Source organism: Astyanax mexicanus, chromosome 1 (genome assembly GCF_023375975.1).
Source record: "Astyanax mexicanus isolate ESR-SI-001 chromosome 1, AstMex3_surface, whole genome shotgun sequence".
In the NCBI taxonomy this organism is placed as follows: Eukaryota; Metazoa; Chordata; class Actinopteri; order Characiformes; family Acestrorhamphidae; genus Astyanax; species Astyanax mexicanus.
The window spans coordinates 58097435-58116802 of NC_064408.1; the positions used below are offsets into that span (position 1 = coordinate 58097435).

A 19368-nucleotide genomic window follows, 5' to 3' on the forward strand; every position below is an offset into this window, starting at 1 on the left:
ATTCACATCACATGTGGTACATGAGGTGGAATGGAATTGTAATCTTATGGTCCAGTTTACACCCAAATAGCGATTGTTAAAATAGATCAATAACATAAAATAGAATAAAATAAAATAGATAAAGATAAATACAGAAAAATAGGGAGAGAAGGCAACATAGGTAGCAGCAACATGAAGTCAAGAGTGCAAGTTTGCTATAGCAGCATGATTGTGTGATTGAAGAGCAGTAAAAAGATACAGTGTCTCAGTGTGAGTAAACTGACAGTGTTGTTTTTAATATATATTGTGCTTGTAAAGTGTCTGTGATTTCTATGTGTAGTTTATAAGTCTTACAGCTTCAGAAATAAATGTAGTTTTGCACTTGATGCTCCGCAGCCTGAGGGGAGTGGGACAAAAAGTGCATGTGCTGAGTGGGTGGGGTCCTTCCTGATGCAGGTGGCCCTTTTCCTGCATCTGGAGGTGTAGATGTCCGTGGTGCTGGGGAGGCTGACTCCAACAATTCTTTGTGCAGCCTTCACCACCCTCTGCAGAGCTTTCCTGTCTGTAGCAGAGCAGCTTCCATGCCACACGTTGATGCTGGAGCACACGACACTCTCCACCACACATTTGTAGAAGAAAGTGAGGACAGTGATTAATTTAGCTTGGAAATATAGTAAACCTATAAATCATTTTATAGGTCAATATTTTTTTTTTATAAAAAATTTACATTTTTTAAATGTCTGTTTTGTACCAACTAGCTTTAGGTGACAGTTTCCAGTGACCTTTTACAAGGCATGGATAAACTTATCTTTGCCCTTTGGAACAGAGCCATAATTTAGAAACCTTCTTTCTGGCAATTTTTACTAATTAGTTTTTAGTGTCAGGCTCCAGTCTGTGGATTCGATTACTCAACATCCTTCAACCATTTAGTGTGCAGTTTCAAAACTTAGTGCTCCGGTGTACACTCATCAAGCACTGTAGTGCCGATATCCAATATTACACATATAACCTACATATCTGCATATCTTACAGAGAGACAAGACAACCTGGTAAAACTTTAACAATATCAAAAATGTAATATAATAAATCAAAATGTTCATAAATCAATTAATTTTAAAGTTTACAGAAGCGCGACCAGTGTCGCTTGGTCCTTTTCTGGCAAACAATAAATATATCAGCAAGTATCTGTTTGAACTATTGGCCCTATTAACCAATGCCAATGATTATAAAAAAATGTAAAATATCATTGAGCATCACTAGTAAGACCACAACCGAAGAGCCTCCCTTTAAGCAGATTTAGTTTGTCATGGCACAAATTGCATAAATTGTTGAAAAAACTTTTCTTTGAGATCTATGTTGATCATGTTGCTTTATGCAATTTCTGCAGACTTTCTAGGTGCAGGTAATGCTGGAAATATCCCTTTTTGCCACATTCCAAAAAGGCAGGTTCAGTTCATGAATTCATGCTGTTGGTGCCAGATTCAGACTCTAATTTATATATGCCTCAGAAGAAACTGAGATTCATTGTTTACACCTTTCAAAACAAACAATGTTATTTTACAGACAACACACAATTGATTACAGTTCTGTATGTGACTTTTTCTTGTTCTTAAGGAATATCTATCTGCTTGCTGCAACATTTTACAGGTGACGATGCCATTGGAATACAAGAAAGTGTCCAGAAGCACATTCTACTTGAACCTGTTTAACTACATACATGTACAGTAATATGTACCACTCTCCCTAGTTCTATGTTGCTCTCCACCATTAGAAACAACATACTGAAACACTCTCACTTCTAGTCCCACCCAGTTAGCAATAGGTACAAGTTCTACTAGCTTCATGCTAAGATGGAGAATTAAAGGCAGAAACTGTCCGGCCACATGGCACACCATCAATACAGTGTGTTTGGTTTCTGCAAAGAATACTCAATTTTTTTTTTTTATCTTGACCTTCTAAAAGGAGTTCTGTGATTTTTTTACAAGCACGCCTCAGGCTCTACAGTATGGAAGCCCATTTCCACCACCTGAAGAAAAAAAAAACGTCCTCAACTAAGTCATAATTATGAGATAGAAAAGTCATAATTATGGGATAGTAAGTCATAATTATGAGATAGTAAGTCATAATTATGAGATAGTAAGTCATAATTATGAGATAAAAAAGTCATAATTATGAGATAGAAAAGTCATAATTATGGGATAGTAAGTCATAATTATGAGATAGTAAGTCATAATTATGAGATAGTAAGTCATAATTATGAGATAAAAAAGTCATAATTATGAGATAGTAAGTCATATTTATGAGATAAAAAGTCATCTCATAATTATGACTTTCTATCTCATAATTATGACTTACTATCTCATAATTATGACTTACTATCTCATAATTATGACTTACTATCCCATAATTATGACTTTTCTATCTCATAATTATGACTTAGTTGAGGACGTTTTTTTTTTCCTCAGGTGGCGGAAATGGGCTTCCATACTACAGAGAGTACATAATTGTGTTGTAAAATATTTTTGAATTTTGTTTTTATACTTAGAACACACAAATATATTTTAGTTTTCTTAACTGTTCTTATTTCTCAAAGTCTGGATGATAAATTCTGACTGTAACTCCAGCATCAGCTTACCAACAAGTATCAGCTCCCAGTAGCAGTAATGCAGCGCCTTTACTGCTTAAAACCTGTATACTGCAAAATATACTGTAGATATATAGGTATGTTTTCTTTCCTTTTTTCGAAACACATTATTCTACTTTTCAAAATTAAAGGAATATTCTGGCGACGGATTGGTTCATATTATTAATCTGTGTTTTAACCGTTTAGCTTTATCCACGCCTATTCATTGAGGACTTGCTCTCGGGCTCCCTCTAGCGATTCTCACTCGTTATCTGTCTCTGTATAAACCGGCTCTGGCTTGTGAACGCAGATACACAGCCGTTCAGTTCAGCAATCACAGCAAATATGATAGAGTTTGTTTAATGCGTTCATGGACAACACTGTCAAAGGTAAACTTTTGAATCGTTATCGACTATAAATACAACTTAAACTTTCCCGCGAGATTGCTTACTCAAAAAAATGTTCAAAACAAAACCAGCGCTACAAAATATATGTAAAACAGTATCAGAGCTGGAACCGCCTTCCTGACTGTAGTAGTATGAAAAGCTCTGGTCTGACTGTCCACAGAGCAGTTTTACATATCTAGGTAGTTTTGACTACTAACAGGTTTAGGCAATACAATAAGTACAGGTATATAGTCTGGGCATTTGCAGCCTCTTTATTAATATTTTATTATTATTATTATTATTATTATTATTATTATTATTATTATTATTATTATTATTTTATTATTATTATTTTTATTTTTATTATTTTATTATTATTATTATTATTATTATTCGTAGTTGTAGTAGCAGTAAATTAGCATTTTTTATAATTACACCCATAGACACACGCTACACTGATGTGCATGATTTGTGTATTTATTCGTTGTTACTTTTGTTTTATGCTGATTTGTCTCGTGATGTTTTGATTTTTAAAAAATCTGAAATTAAATTTATTTATTGAATAAATGTATTAAAAACATGCCATTTGATTGGTTGCAGGAATAGTGACGGACAGCCGACCCCGCCCCCTGACTGCTGCGCGACCATACTGTGGGAAGAAGCGTGCAGTGTGACGTCGTCTGTGTGCGTCGCGTGGCAAAGAACGATGGCGGAACTTGAGTACGTATCCAGTTTGTGTTGATATTTAATCGGACTGAATCCGCGGTGTTAACGCGCTCCGTGCTGCAGGTTTTTCACTGATCCGGGGGGATAGGGTCTGGGCGGTGTGCTGCTGTGTGTATTTTGTTGATATGGGCTTGTTTAATAAGTGATCGGTGGGCCGGCGCGCTCACATGGGCTCGCCTGTTCAGCTGTACTGTAGACCGGAGCAGCTCCGGCCAGACAGGAACAACTGTAGTTCTCTGAGTAAAACAGTTATAACCGCTAATCAGAGAGCCCTAACTGTATGTAGTGTTCAGGGCACAGTGCTGTAGAGGATGTCCGCGCGGTGAAAATAACAAGGTTTATATTTAGCTGATCTGCTGAAGTGTATGCTGTTCTGTTGCTTTTAAGTTAGCCTAGCCCAGTGAGAGAGGCCTGCACCTAGATCTTCTGTAGCTTCTGTGTAAAAAATGAACTTGGGTTTTTAATTAACTGAGACTGGAGCTGCGGCAGTTGTGCTATAAGCCCTTTAACACCAGTCGAAGTGGCCAGCAAACAATGTTGCCTTGTTTTGATACCCACAACGTTTCCACAATGTTGATGTGTTCTAACACACACGCTGCGTTCTGTCGTCAGATAATGGATGATTGGAACATGTATGAAACATGATTGGGATTTTAAATGTTATGATATGAAACAAACAGTTCAAGATGTGAAGGTTTGTGTTGTAAATGGAGCTGCAACTTAATGCCTTCAGTCTCTGCTTTATATGAATATTGCTCCTGTCTCTAGCTTTCTCTATCACAAACAAATAAAAACTGTGAATGTGGGATTTAAATAGTAAGATGTATTTATAAAGCAGTCTTTAAATAACATATCAAGGTGCTGTACATGGAATATGAGTAATAAAACAAATAACAGCAATAGGCTCAACACCAAGAATACAAACATACAATAAAATAATCTGAGTCTCTCAGTATTCAAATGGAAGTTTATACAAGCAAGTTTTTAGACCTGATTTAAAAACAATATTGAAGTGTCATGGTGAACATTGGGTGGTAGACTGTTTCTTAGATGTAGTCTGTTGTTTCGCAAATGTACGATCATCTCAAAGTTTGAGACAAGCCTGAGGAACAGCCAACAAATTCTAGGATGATGTCAGAGGTTATGTGAGGCCAGTGGGCCAGTAACCCTGTAGCATTTCTTAAGGTTAAAACTGATAGAATGATTTATTGTTTAATTATTTAAACACATTCTAAAACCGTGTGCTCTACTGTAACATCACACATGCATAATTTTATATGCCTGTATTTTTCTCTGCTTCAGGAAACAGAAGGTTATCAAGCTGGTTCCTGAGAACCTTCTTAAAAAGAGGAAAGCATATCAGGCTATTAAAGCAACCCAAGCCAAGCTTGCTTTACTTGAAAAGAAAAAGGTAATTTTCAACATTTTAAGTGAATACTGATTAAATTACATTTGAACTGAGATTTAAACAGAGGTGTGTTTTTTTCTTACAGGTACACAAAGGAAAATCCCTAAAGTTTGTACGCCTTGAAGAGTTTCAGAAGAACAGCAAAAAGAGTCATCGGGATGACCTCCGTATACACAGAGCCAAGCAGAGGCCTCCCCCTCCAATGCCACCAGCCAAGAACACTTTGGCTTTTGCTGTCCGTGTTCGAATGTAAGCTTCATTTTTCTGACATCATGAAAATATAATTTCTTAAATTTGCAGTTTCTCCAGGTGCTTGTTTATCTGTGTTTGTCATTTGTGTTTACATTTTGTTTGCTTATTATTCTACCATAGGATCAAAGGTGTCAGCCCCAGGGTTAAGAAGGTCATTCATATGTTGAGGCTACGGAAAATCTTTAGTGGTACCTTTGTCAGAATCAGCAAGACATCACTCAATATGCTCAAAATTGTGGAACCATATGTGGCCTGGGGGTAAGATGTTCTTTGAATGTATCAAGACGGTGAAAAGTTTTATTGTTATTGTTATCCTTGCAGATAATCTCACCTTTTTTGTATTTTTTGACAGGTTTCCCAATCTGAAGTCTGTTCGTGAGCTCATCTTAAAAAGAGGCCAGTTGAAGATTAAAAAGAAAAAAATTCCTCTTACAGATAACACGGTTATCGAGCAGCATCTTGGTAAGCATTGTGACAGTGATCAGTTATTTTTGCATTCCGTAACCCCATATCATTTTAGCATGTGAAACGATAACTTCACAATAGCCACTGATTTTGGGGCTGTAGTAGGTTGTCTCTTGTTTCTGTGTATTTAGTGTTTCCTGAATAGTTTCTGACTGTAAAGTGTTTTGTAAATTTGTCAAAACAAATTAAACAGCAAATCATTTACTAGTAAACCAACCCTTTTACCTTGTTTACCTTTGATGAAATCTAAGAAAGTGTTCTTACTTGCATTTTTAATGTCTGACCATGTATGCTCATTTTCAAAAGTTTTAAATTTCAGTTGTCTGTTTTAAATTTACTAAACACAATCTCTGTTCGATCAATAAAGGGGAGCATGGAATCATCTGTTTAGAGGACCTCATCCATGAGATTTACTCCACTGGCAAGCATTTCAGGATGGTGAACAGGCTCCTCTGGCCATTCCGCCTGTCAGTACCACGACATTCTGCCAGAGATAAAGTCGGCCTTTTGAAAGAGATGGGGGATCCTGGACCTAGAGCTGAAGACATTAATTCAGTCATCAGGAAATTCAACTGAGTTGAGCTCATAATGTACTGCTTACAGGGCCAGTTGCTGGAAAGCCCATACAGCCTGTCTCACCAAAAACAGATTCAGTGTCCGGAGTATTGGACCAGATTCTTCTCACTTCTTCCTCAAAGAGGATTACTGGACCAGATTTATTATGAACTGTTGAATGGTTGGTAACCTGATTGTAAGGATTGAACTGTGTTTACCATGGTGTCATAGGTCACACTATTTAAATGTCAATGTGCTTTGTAATGAGCACTACTTGTCTTGGAAGAATGCAGAGGCAAAGCTTATTTTCTTGCTGTATTAATAAATGTAAGGTTTGATTTTGTTTAGTTTGTGTTCACCTGCTAACCTACTTTAAAATGGTAATGTAATATTTTGGTCTGTTTATTGTTTTTCCTATTAGTCGATTAGTCATCGAATATTTCTGCCATGCTTTCCATTTCTGCTTGCTGTGGGTGTGGCTCCTGTTTCTAGCTTTGAAAATTCAAGATATTTATTGTCACATCACAGTACAGGTGTATAGGTTAGTACAGAAATCTTATGTCTTGGTTCAAATAGAGAGAGACAGCTAAACATGGGATTTAAATGTACTTCAAATGTCTAGAACATTGTTTTTTAAATGTGGAAAGTGCTGATATTTAGTAAACATATTTTAGGAAATATGTTCTCTGTTGGGTTTTGGAACTTTTGGAAACGCAGGCCGAGTTGAGTGCAAACTGTGTCTCCACTACTTAGTGTAGTGCTGCAAATGAAAGATAAGTTGACACTTTTTTTATAATAGTCATTGTCGATTATATCGACTAATCGTAGCGGCCTTGGCCAATCGGCGAAATGTTTTAAATTTCATGAATATTGATGAGTAAGGGGCGAAATCCCGTCGTTCTTCCTCACCCATTCCTCCACTGGACTGAACCAGGAGCACCGGAGAACGTTTTCACAAAAACGCTCAGAGGGCATTTATTCATATTCATATTCACTGCAAAATGAATGAAAAATACATGAAATAAGGCCTTACGCTGTCCACCCTCTTGTGCTAAATATTTAAGGTATTTATAATAATTTTATAAAATCAAATTTATCACTTATGCAGAAAAAAATCACCAGAAGCTATTAAAAAACTTTGCTAATCTGGGCCAGCCATTTTTCCATTAAATGCCTTTTTTTTTCAAAAAAAAAAAAAAAAAAAAGAGAATCCTAAAATGTGCAGCTTAATGCAAGGTGCATACAAGCAAGTGAAAATAATAAGTGATTAAGTTGGAAAATAAGATTTCTGTGTAGTTTTAAGTCTTTTAAAGTTGAGTAAAGTAGTGAAAAAACATTAATAATATTAATGCTGTTTTCTTTCTGCAGTGCACACAACTTTAGAATTATGAAGATTTTGGTATTATAATAAAAAATCTATATTAGTATTTAATCCAATGAACTAAAATACACATGCAAAAGGATTCTAAATTAAATAAAATTAGTTAAAAATGAGCTCTTAATTTACCTCTTTGGCTCTAGTGCTGGATTTTTTTCCAGTGCAGTGGGCGGGGCTAAGGTATTCTTTCATTGTCTTATAAACGTTTTCTTTGGCTCGTTTATAGTCCATTCTGATTAAAAACAGGTCTCAATTAGTGTCAAAAATTTTGTCATAAAAGCATACCTGTCAAGTCTCCCGTTTTGGCCGGGAAACTACCGTATTTTACTCCTCTTTCCCGCCGTCCTCCCGTATTAGTATTTTCCCGTAAATTTCCCGTATTTTATTAAGATAAAAAAATATATATTATTGAGGATACAGGGCACTGACCGCTCTGTGTCTCTTAACCAATCGTGGAGCCGGTTCAAGGAGAAAGTCCCGCCTTTCAGGAGAAACAGCCAATCAGCTTGCAAGGAGGGTCAGTGTGGGGAAGCCCCGCCCTCCTCGCTGTGAGTTCAGGCAGCTAGTTGGAGCTGCTGATGTTAAAACATACATGCAGCGATTTTTCTAAAAGAAAGGTAACGGTAGTCTAATCATGGAAACTGTGATGAGATTTTTCTGATAGCTGCTTAAAAATACTCCGAAATAAAACACACAGATTAAACCTCTTAAAATAAAAAAAATTACAGCTTGTGACTCAGTTTAACTAGAAATGTGGAGAGGACCGACATTAACTGAACTGATCAGGGGTGGAGTGATCAAAAGGAAGAAGTATTAATTAAAAATTATTGTGTTGGCCCCTTAGGACTAATTTTTACTGATGGAATATATCTGGTCCATGTCCTTTTAGTAAAAGCTCATAATACCATTTTTAGGTCACCAACAGTCATTTTGCAGAATTTGTGCACTCTTTGTTCAATTTTAAATCCATTAAATAAATAAAAAATATATCATATAAAAGAGTGCATTTATTACAAAAAAGACATGAAATCTTAAATAAAAAAAAGATATAGAAAAGGGTTTTTAATTTGGCTGTATTAAAGAATGGCATATGTAGGAATGTCCACAACATGTTCAGATTCTGATAATCTAATTGTAGTGTGTAAGTGGTTCACTTGTGGTTATTTTAGATGTTTTGTAAACCTGTTTTAAAATGTAAGAGATACTGAACCTTCGTTGGGCTGGTGGGACGGCTTTAAGCGGACAGAGGAAAATATCCCTTATTTTTAAATCTAAAACTTGACAGGTATGCATAAAAGGCAGATTTTTGCACAAAGCAGATGCATCACAAGATTTAATGTCAGAAAACGCTACACATGTGTCAGTGAAGCACATGTGTAGATGTACTTCTAAATAAATAGTTCGCTTTATATAAGACTTGCGGTCACTTACGCGTTACCAAGATCAGAAAGAATAAATGAAGACTGACATAAAATGAACCACTGACGATGAGAAATGACAGTGTTTTATTGTGATTTTCATTTATTTGCTGGCTGCAATGATGATGATCTTTGGCGACGGAAGAAGCACGTGTTGCCCGTGATGTCAGGCAGAGTGGGCCGGCCCACCGCAGTGACCTCAGTCAGCACACAAACAGGCGCGCGCTCACTCACACTCATCCACACACTCACTCATTCACTCTCTCTGTCCAGCGGACACCTCATCTGGACAGGTAAGGCGCTGGTTTTCGCTCATTTTGCCGCATTAACCCGTACAAAGCTAGGTATCCTCTGCCGGGGAGTCGTGACAGGGGGGCGGGACGGCTGGTTTAACCCCTTCTCGGTGTGGATCTGCTTCACTGAGGCTGACAGGCTGGCCTCATGTGAGCAGAGCAGAGACCACCCTCACCCCGTATCATCAGATCATCAGGAGCGCTCCGCTCAGACTGTTGTATGTGTGTGTGTTATACCCTTCCTCCAGCTCTCCTATTACTCCGCTTATTCAGAACAGGCTCATACAGCCACAGTGCCCGGGTGGGTTGTAGCTGTAATGAGAGCCGCTGCTGGTGTTCTGTCGAGTTGTGCCACCCACCAATGTGTGCTACTTACACTGCGCACGCGCCATATATTCTTAAGGTTTTCATGTGTTCTTCATAATATTTTTTCCTCTGGTGTATCATAAAGTCTACACGCACAGTCATTGTATGTGCTTCAGTGTTAAAACGTGGTAATTGAAAATTCATATTAAAAAAGAACAGAAAACGATTTACTACCTCAGTTACCTTCTCGTAGCCTAAAACAGCCTCCCTGTATCCTCTATAGACAAGCTTCTGCCGGTGTTCTATCGAGGTGTGCTACCCATCGATATGTGCTACTTAGCGGCGTTGCGCGTGCGCAAAACTCAAATTTTCATCGTTTTGTGGGTAAGCCACCTCTGTTTTTTCCTGATTTTTTTCCCGGATGTTTTTTAATCACCCATATTGTCTTAACTTTATCCTGATACAGCGATTTAGACCATTCAAATATTATACCGACACTCCTACTGCATGCAGCATGTTTTAATAATATGTACATAATAATAATTCATTTATATTCATTTTAATAAATTTTAAAGTTAAATATACACTAGGGTGGCACCGTTTGACAGGGTAGCAGAACTTGACAGAACACCGGGAGCGTTCTAGTGTGGGGCTTTTACTCTAACTATAGTCTAGCTGATGTTTTATTAAAGAAGCAATAACTACACAAATACACTGGTAGCACGGTTTAGCAAGATAGCACAACTCGGCAGGACACCGGTTCTCCGTGAGCTACACGATACTCTTAACTAGCTAATCTAGCGTTGGCTAACCCAGTCCTATCTGCTGCAGCAGCACGTTGTTGAGTCAATCAGCGCTTTTAAAACGAGGAGCGACAAGCGTGACTAAAACACCTATTGGAAGCGGAGACGCGGCTCGACTCGGTGCTGTTTACACTGAATAAGCCGTTGTTACTTTATCTGTTACGTTACGTTAAAGGGTTTTTATCACCGCGGTCACGCCATCTGCACTTAGAAAACGCTCGGTCGCGCTATCCACACCGAAAACTGGAGTGCGCGTCTAAACCGTGTTTTACTGTAGCAGCGTGCACAGCGCACCCGGAGGAGCGGAGACTGGCGCTTCTCGTGCAGAGACTTAAAATGGAACAGAAACGAGTTTTACACCTAAATAAACATGATTTAACGAGGTCTAATCCACAAATATACACCAGAAAGACCACTTCTTATCTGTAGAACAGTGTAACGTTTTGAAAAGGTTTGGAGTGTTATTAAATAAGCAAATCAAATTGTTATAAAATCACAGCCCTAAATTCTTAAAGATCTTATTCTCATGTATCCCAGATATATGTTTGAAGTGATATTACTGTATCATTTTTGAGTAATTGAATACCAAAACTATCTATTCGGTTTTGTATAAAAGGGATTTTGGAGTGCTATAAAACCAAAAAAATCTAATTCTTCTTAAATCAGAACCTGAAATCCTTAAATAATACCTTCCATACTATTAATGTCATGCATGTATACTGATTGTACAGTATCATTTTGGAGTAAATGAATACCAAACTTAGGAAAAATGTATATTCGGTTGTGCATAAACCAGATTTCGGTGTCCTATAAAACCTTCAAATCAAATTGTTATCCAATGAAACCAAGAAAGTCTTGAAGAAAACATTCCATTCTATTAATGACATGAGTAACAAGTGATATTACTGTATCATTTTGGATTAATTGGATACCAAACTTGGAAAAATGTATATTCGGTTGTGCATAAACCACATTTCAGAGTCCTATAAAACCAGCAAATCAAATTGTTATCCAATGGCACTAACAAAGTCTTGAAGAACACATTCTATACTATTATTGACATGAGTATCAAGTGACATTACTGTACCATTTTGGAGTAATTGGATACCAAACTTAGGAAAAAATTTTATTCGATTGTGCAAAAACCTGATTTCAGAGTCCTATAAAACCAGCAAATCAAATTGTTATCCAATGGCACTGACAAAGTCTTGAAGAACACATTCTATACTATTACTGACATGAGTATCAAGTGATTTTACTGTATCATTTTGAAATAATTGGATACCAAACTTGGAAAAATGTCTATTTGGTTGTGCATAAACCAGATTTCGGAGTCCCATTAAACCAGCAAATCAAATTGTTATCCAATGGCACTAACAAAGTCTTGAAGAACACATGCTATACTATTTTTGACATGAGTATCAAGTGATTTAACTGTATCATTTTGGAGTAATTGGATACCAAACTTGGAAAAAATGTCTATTCGGTTGTGCATAAACCACATTTCAGAGTCCTATAAAACCAGCAAATCAAATTGTTATCCAATGACACTAACAAAGTCTTGAAGAACACATTCTATACTATTTTTGACATGAGTATCAAGTGATTTTACTGTATCATTTTGAAATAATTGGATACCAAACTTGGAAAAAATGTCTATTTGGTTGTGCATAAACCACATTTCAGAGTCATAGAAAACCAGCAAATCAAATTGTTATCCAATGGCACTAACAAAGTCTTGAAGAACAAATGCTATACTATTTTTGACATGAGTATCAAGTGATTTTACTGTATCATTTTGGAGTAATTGGATACCAAACTTGGAAAAAATGTCTATTCGGTTGTGCAAAAACCTGATTTCAGAGTCCTATAAAACCAGCAAATCAAATTGTTATCCAATGGCACTGACAAAGTCTTGAAGAACACATTCTATACTATTACTGACATGAGTATCAAGTGATTTTACTGTATCATTTTGAAATAATTGGATACCAAACTTGGAAAAATGTCTATTTGGTTGTGCATAAACCAGATTTCGGAGTCCCATTAAACCAGCAAATCAAATTGTTATCCAATGGCACTAACAAAGTCTTGAAGAACACATGCTATACTATTTTTGACATGAGTATCAAGTGATTTAACTGTATCATTTTGGAGTAATTGGATACCAAACTTGGAAAAAATGTCTATTCGGTTGTGCATAAACCACATTTCAGAGTCCTATAAAACCAGCAAATCAAATTGTTATCCAATGGCACTAACAAAGTCTTGAAGAACACATTCTATACTATTATTGACATGAGTATCAAGTGACATTACTGTACCATTTTGGAGTAATTGGATACCAAACTTAGGAAAAAATTTTATTCGATTGTGCAAAAACCTGATTTCAGAGTCCTATAAAACCAGCAAATCAAATTGTTATCCAATGGCACTGACAAAGTCTTGAAGAACACATTCTATACTATTACTGACATGAGTATCAAGTGATTTAACTGTATCATTTTGGAGTAATTGGATACCAAACTTGGAAAAATGTTTATTTGGTTGTGCATAAACCAGATTTCGGAGTCCCATTAAACCAGCAAATCAAATTGTTATCCAATGGCACTAACAAAGTCTTGAAGAACACATGCTATACTATTTTTGACATGAGTATCAAGTGATTTAACTGTATCATTTTGGAGTAATTGGATACCAAACTTGGAAAAAATGTCTATTCGGTTGTGCATAAACCACATTTCAGAGTCCTATAAAACCAGCAAATCAAATTGTTATCCAATGACACTAACAAAGTCTTGAAGAACACATTCTATACTATTATTGACATGAGTATCAAGTGATTTTACTGTATAATTTTGAAATAATTGGATACCAAACTTGGAAAAATGTCTATTCGGTTGTGCATAAACCACATTTCAGAGTCCCATAAAACCAGCAAATCAAATTGTTATCCAATGGCACTAACAAAGTCTTGAAGAACACATGCTACACTATTATTGACATGAGTATCAAGTGATTTTACTGTATCATTTTGGAGTAATTGGATACCAAACTTGGAAAAAATGTCTATTCGGTTGTGCATAAACCAGATTTCGGAGTCCCATAAAACCAGCAAATCAAATTGTTATCCAATGGCACTAACAAAGTCTTGAAGAACAAATGCTACACTATTATTGACATGAGTATCAAGTGATTTTACTGTATCATTTTGGAGTAATTGGATACCAAACTTGGAAAAAATGTCTATTTGGTTGTGCATAAACCAGATTTCGGAGTCCCATAAAAGCAGCAAATCAAATTGTTATCCAATGGCACTAACAACGTCTTGAAGAACACATGCTATACTATTTTTGACATGAGTATCAAGTGATTTTACTGTATCATTTTGGAGTAATTGGATACCAAACTTGGAAAAAATGTCTATTCGGTTGTGCAAAAACCTGATTTCAGAGTCCTATAAAACCAGCAAATCAAATTGTTATCCAATGGCACTGACAAAGTCTTGAAGAACACATTCTATACTATTACTGACATGAATATCAAGTGATTTTACTGTATCATTTTGAAATAATTGGATACCAAACTTGGAAAAATGTCTATTTGGTTGTGCATAAACCAGATTTCGGAGTCCCATTAAACCAGCAAATCAAATTGTTATCCAATGGCATTAACAAAGTCTTGAAGAACACATGCTATACTATTTTTGACATGAGTATCAAGTGATTTAACTGTATCATTTTGGAGTAATTGGATACCAAACTTGGAAAAAATGTCTATTCGGTTGTGCATAAACCACATTTCAGAGTCCTATAAAACCAGCAAATCAAATTGTTATCCAATGGCACTAACAAAGTCTTGAAGAACACATGCTATACTATTTTTGACATGAGTATCAAGTGATTTAACTGTATCATTTTGGAGTAATTGGATACCAAACTTGGAAAAAATGTCTATTCGGTTGTGCATAAACCACATTTCAGAGTCCTATAAAACCAGCAAATCAAATTGTTATCCAATGACACTAACAAAGTCTTGAAGAACACATTCTATACTATTATTGACATGAGTATCAAGTGATTTTACTGTATCATTTTGAAATAATTGGATACCAAACTTGGAAAAATGTCTATTCGGTTGTGCATAAACCACATTTCAGAGTCCCATAAAACCAGCAAATCAAATTGTTATCCAATGGCACTAACAAAGTCTTGAAGAACACATGCTACACTATTATTGACATGAGTATCAAGTGATTTTACTGTATCATTTTGGAGTAATTGGATACCAAACTTGGAAAAAATGTCTATTCGGTTGTGCATAAACCAGATTTCGGAGTCCCATAAAACCAGCAAATCAAATTGTTATCCAATGACACTAACAAAGTCTTGAAGAACACATGCTATACTATTATTGGCAAGAGTATCAAGTGATTTTACTGTATCATTTTGGAGTAATTGGATACCAAACTTAGGAAAAATGTATATTCGGTTGTGCATAAACCACATTTCAGAGTCCTATAAAACCAGCAAATCAAATTGTTATCCAATGACACTAACAAAGTCTTGAAGAACACATGCTATACTATTATTGACAAGAGTATCAAGTGATTTTACTGTATCATTTTGGAGTAATTGGATACCAAACTTAGGAAAAATGTATATTCGGTTGTGCAAAAACCTGATTTCGGAGTCCTATAAAACCAGCAAATCAAATTGTTATCCAATGTCACTAATAAAGTCTTGAAAAGCACATTTCATACTATTATTGACATGAGTAACAAATGATATTACTGTATCATTTTAGATTAATTGGATACCAAACTTGGAAAAATGTCTATTCGGTTGTGCATAAACCACATTTCAGAGTCCTATAAAACCAGCAAATCAAATTGTTATCCAATGGCACTAACAAAGTCTTGAAGAACACATTCCATACCATTAGTGACATGAGTAACAAGTGATATAACTGTTTAATTTTGGAATAATTGAATACCGAACATAGGAAAAATGTCTATTCGTTTGTGCATAAACCAAATCCTATAAAACCAGCAAATCAAATTGTTGTCTAATAAAACCAAAACAGTCTTGAAGAAAATATTCCAATCTACCAAGAACATTAGTCACAAGTGATATTACTGTGTCATTTTTGAGTAATTGGATAGCAAATTTAGAAAAAAATGCCTGTTCAGTTGTGCATAAACCAGATTTTGGAGTCCTATAAACCATCAAATCAAATTGTTATCCAATGGAACCAAGTCCTTCTTGATAAACACATTCCATACTAGTTTTATAGGACCCCGAAATCTGGTTTATTCACAACCGAATAGACATTTGGTATCCAATTAATCCAAAATTATACAGTAATATCACTTGTTACTCATGTCAATAATAGTATGGAATGTGTTCTGCAAGACTGTCTCAGTGGAATTGGATAAAAATTTGATTTGCTGGTTTTATGGGACCTTAAAATCTGGTTTATGCACAACCGAATAGACATTTATTCTAAGTTTGGTATCCAATTACTCCAAAATGATACAGTAATATCCTTTGTTACTCACGTCACTAATAGTATGTAATGTGTTCTTCAAGAGTGTCTCAGTCACATTGGATAACAATTTGATTTGCTGGTTTTATAGGACTCTGAAATGTGGTTTATGCACAACTGAATAGACATTTTTTCCAAGTTTGGTATCCAATTACTCCAAAATGATACAGTAAAATCACTTGATACTCATGTCATGCATAGTATGGAATGTCTTCTTTAAGGCTGTCTCGGTGGCATTGGATAACAATTTGACTTGCTGGTTTTATAGGACTCTGAAATCTGGTTTGTGCAAAAGTGAATTAACATTTTTCGTATGTTTGATATTTAATTACTCCAAAATGGTACAGTAAAATCACTTGATACATATGTTATTAATAGTATAGAATGTGTTTTCCAAGCCTTTGTTAGTGCCATTGGATAACAATTTGATTTGCTGGTTTTCTAGGACTCAGAAATCTGGTTTATGCACAATCGAATAAACATTTTTTCTAAGTTTGGTGTTGAATTACTCCAAAATGATAAAGTAATATCACTTGATACTCATGTCAATAATAGTATAGAATGTGGTTTTCAAGACGTTATTAGTTGCATTGGATAACAATTTGATTTGCTGGTTTTATAGGACTCCAAAATGTGGTTTATCACAACTGAATAGACATTTTTCCTAAGCTTGGTATTCTATTACTCCAAAATAATACAGTAATATGACTTTTCACTCATGTCATTAATAGTATGACATGTGTTCTTCAAGACAGTCTTGGTGGCATTGGATAACAATTTGATTTGCTGGTTTTGTAGGACTCCGAAATCAGGTTTTTGCACAACCGAATAGACATTTATTCCTAAATTTGGTATCCAATTAATCCAAAATGATACGTAGGTAATATCCTTTGTTACTCACGTCATTAATAGTAAGGAATGTATTTCTTAAGGTAGTCTTGGTAGCATTGGATAACAATTTGATTTGCAGGTTTTATAGGACCTTAAAATCTGGTTTATGCAAAAGAAAATAGACATTTTCCCTAAGCTTGGTATCCAATTACTCCAAAATGATACAGTAATATCCTTTGTTATTCATGTCCTTACTAGTATGGAATGTGTTCTTTAAGGCTGTCTTGGTGGCATTTGATAACAATTTGATTTACTGTTTTTTTAGGACTCTAAAAAATTATGCACAATCGAATAGACATTTTTCCTAAGTTTGGTATTCAATTACTCCAGAATAATACAGTAATATCATTTGTTACTCATGTCAATGATAGTATGGAATGTGATTTTCAAGAATGTCTTGGTGGCATTGGATAACAATTTAATTTGCTGGTTTTATGGGACCTTAAAATCTGGTTTATGCACAACCGAATAGACATTTTTCGCGTGTTAAATATTTTTTTAATATTTAACAAGTGATATTACTGTATAATTTTGGATTAATTGGATACCAAATGTCTATTCGGTCGTGAATAAACCAGATTTCGGGGTCCTATAAAACTAGTATGGAATGTGTTTATCAAGAAGGACTTGGTTCCATTGGATAACAATTTGATTTGATGGTTTATAGGACTCCAAAATCTGGTTTATGCACAACTGAACAGGCATTTTTTTCTAAATTTGCTATCCAATTACTCAAAAATGACACAGTAATATCACTTGTGACTAATGTTCTTGGTAGATTGGAATATTTTCTTCAAGACTGTTTTGGTTTTATTAGACAACAATTTGATTTGCTGGTTTTATAGGATTTGGTTTATGCACAAACGAATAGACATTTTTCCTATGTTTGGTATTCAATTATTCCAAAATGATACAGTAATATGACTTGATACCCATAACATTAATAGTATAGAATGTGTTTTTCAAGACCTTATTAGTGGCATTGGATAACAATTTGATTTACTGGTTCTATAGGACTCTGAAATCTGGTTTATGCACAACCGAAAAGACATTTTTCCTCAGTTTGGTATTCAATTATTCCAAAATTATACAGTAATATCACTTGTTACTCATGTCATTAATGGTATAGAATGTGTTCTTCAAGACTTTGTTAGTGTCATTGGATAACAATTTGATTTGCTGGTTTTATAGGACTCCGAAATGTGGTATATGCACAACCGAATAGACATTTTTCCAAGTTTGGTATCCAATTATTTCAAAATGATACAGTAAAATCACTTGATACTCATGTCAATAATAGTATAGAATGTGTTCTTCAGGACTTTGTCAGTGCCATTGGATAACAATTTGATTTGCTGGTTTTATAGGACTCCGAAATGTGGTTTATGCACAACCGAATAGACATATTTTCCAAGTTTGGTATCCAATTATTTCAAAATGATAGAGTAAAATCACTTGATACTCATGTAAATAATAGTATAGAATGTGCTTTTCAAGACTTTATCAGTGGCATTGGATAACAATTTGATTTAATGGTTTGTAGGACTGAAATCTGGTTTATACAGAAGTGAATCAACATTTTTCGTATGTTTGATAATTAATTACTCCAAAATGGTAAAGTAAAATCACTTGATACTTATGTTATTAATAGTATAGAATGTGTTTTTCAAGACTGTCTTGGTGGCATTGGATAACAATTTGATTTGCTGGTTTTATGCGACCTTAAAATCTGGTTTATACACAACTGAATAGACATTTTTTCTAAGTTTGGTATCCAATTATTTCAAAATGATACAGTAAAATCACTTGATACTCATGTCAATAATAGTATAGAATGTGTTCTTCAAGACTTTGTTAGTGTCATTGGATAACAATTTGATTTGCTGGTTTTATAGGACTCTGAAATGTGGTTTATGCACAACCGAATAGACATTTTTTCCAAGTTTGGTATCCAATTACTCCAAAATGATACAGTAAAATCACTTGATACTCATGTCAATAATAGTATAGCCTGTGTTCTTCAAGACTTTGTTAGTGCCATTAGATAACAATTTGATTTGCTGGTTTTATGGGACTCTGAAATGTGGTTTATGCACAACCGAATAGACATTTTTCCAAGTTTGGTATCCAATTATTTCAAAATTATACAGTAAAATCACTTGATACTCATGTCAGTAATAGTATAGAATGTGTTCTTCAAGACTTTGTCAGTGCCATTGGATAACAATTTGATTTGCTGGTTTTATAGGACTCTGAAATCAGGTTTTTGCACAACCGAATAGACATTTTTTCCAAGTTTGGTATCCAATTACTCCAAAATGATACAGTAAAATCACTT

At 35.1% G+C, this 19368-nt stretch overlaps 2 protein-coding genes across 2 annotated transcripts in view; both read left to right on the forward strand.

The window, feature by feature from the left end:
* The first annotated feature begins 3608 nt into the window (after positions 1 to 3608).
* On the forward strand, positions 3609 to 6741 carry rpl7l1 (ribosomal protein L7-like 1). Its single transcript, XM_007245442.4, has 6 exons — positions 3609 to 3708; positions 5017 to 5125; positions 5208 to 5371; positions 5495 to 5632; positions 5727 to 5836; positions 6207 to 6741. Exons 1-6 carry the CDS (start codon positions 3695 to 3697, stop codon positions 6413 to 6415), a joined length of 744 nt encoding a protein of 247 aa, XP_007245504.2. The 5' UTR covers positions 3609 to 3694; the 3' UTR covers positions 6416 to 6741.
* Positions 6742 to 9375: 2634 nt separating this feature from the next.
* The window catches only part of slc5a6a (solute carrier family 5 member 6a), a 32124-nt gene continuing 22131 nt past the window's right edge, over positions 9376 to 19368 (forward strand). Inside the window, exon 1 of the mRNA XM_007245443.4 lies at positions 9376 to 9483. The gene's annotated coding sequence lies outside the window, so the exon portion shown is untranslated. The remainder of the gene's footprint in view (positions 9484 to 19368) is intronic.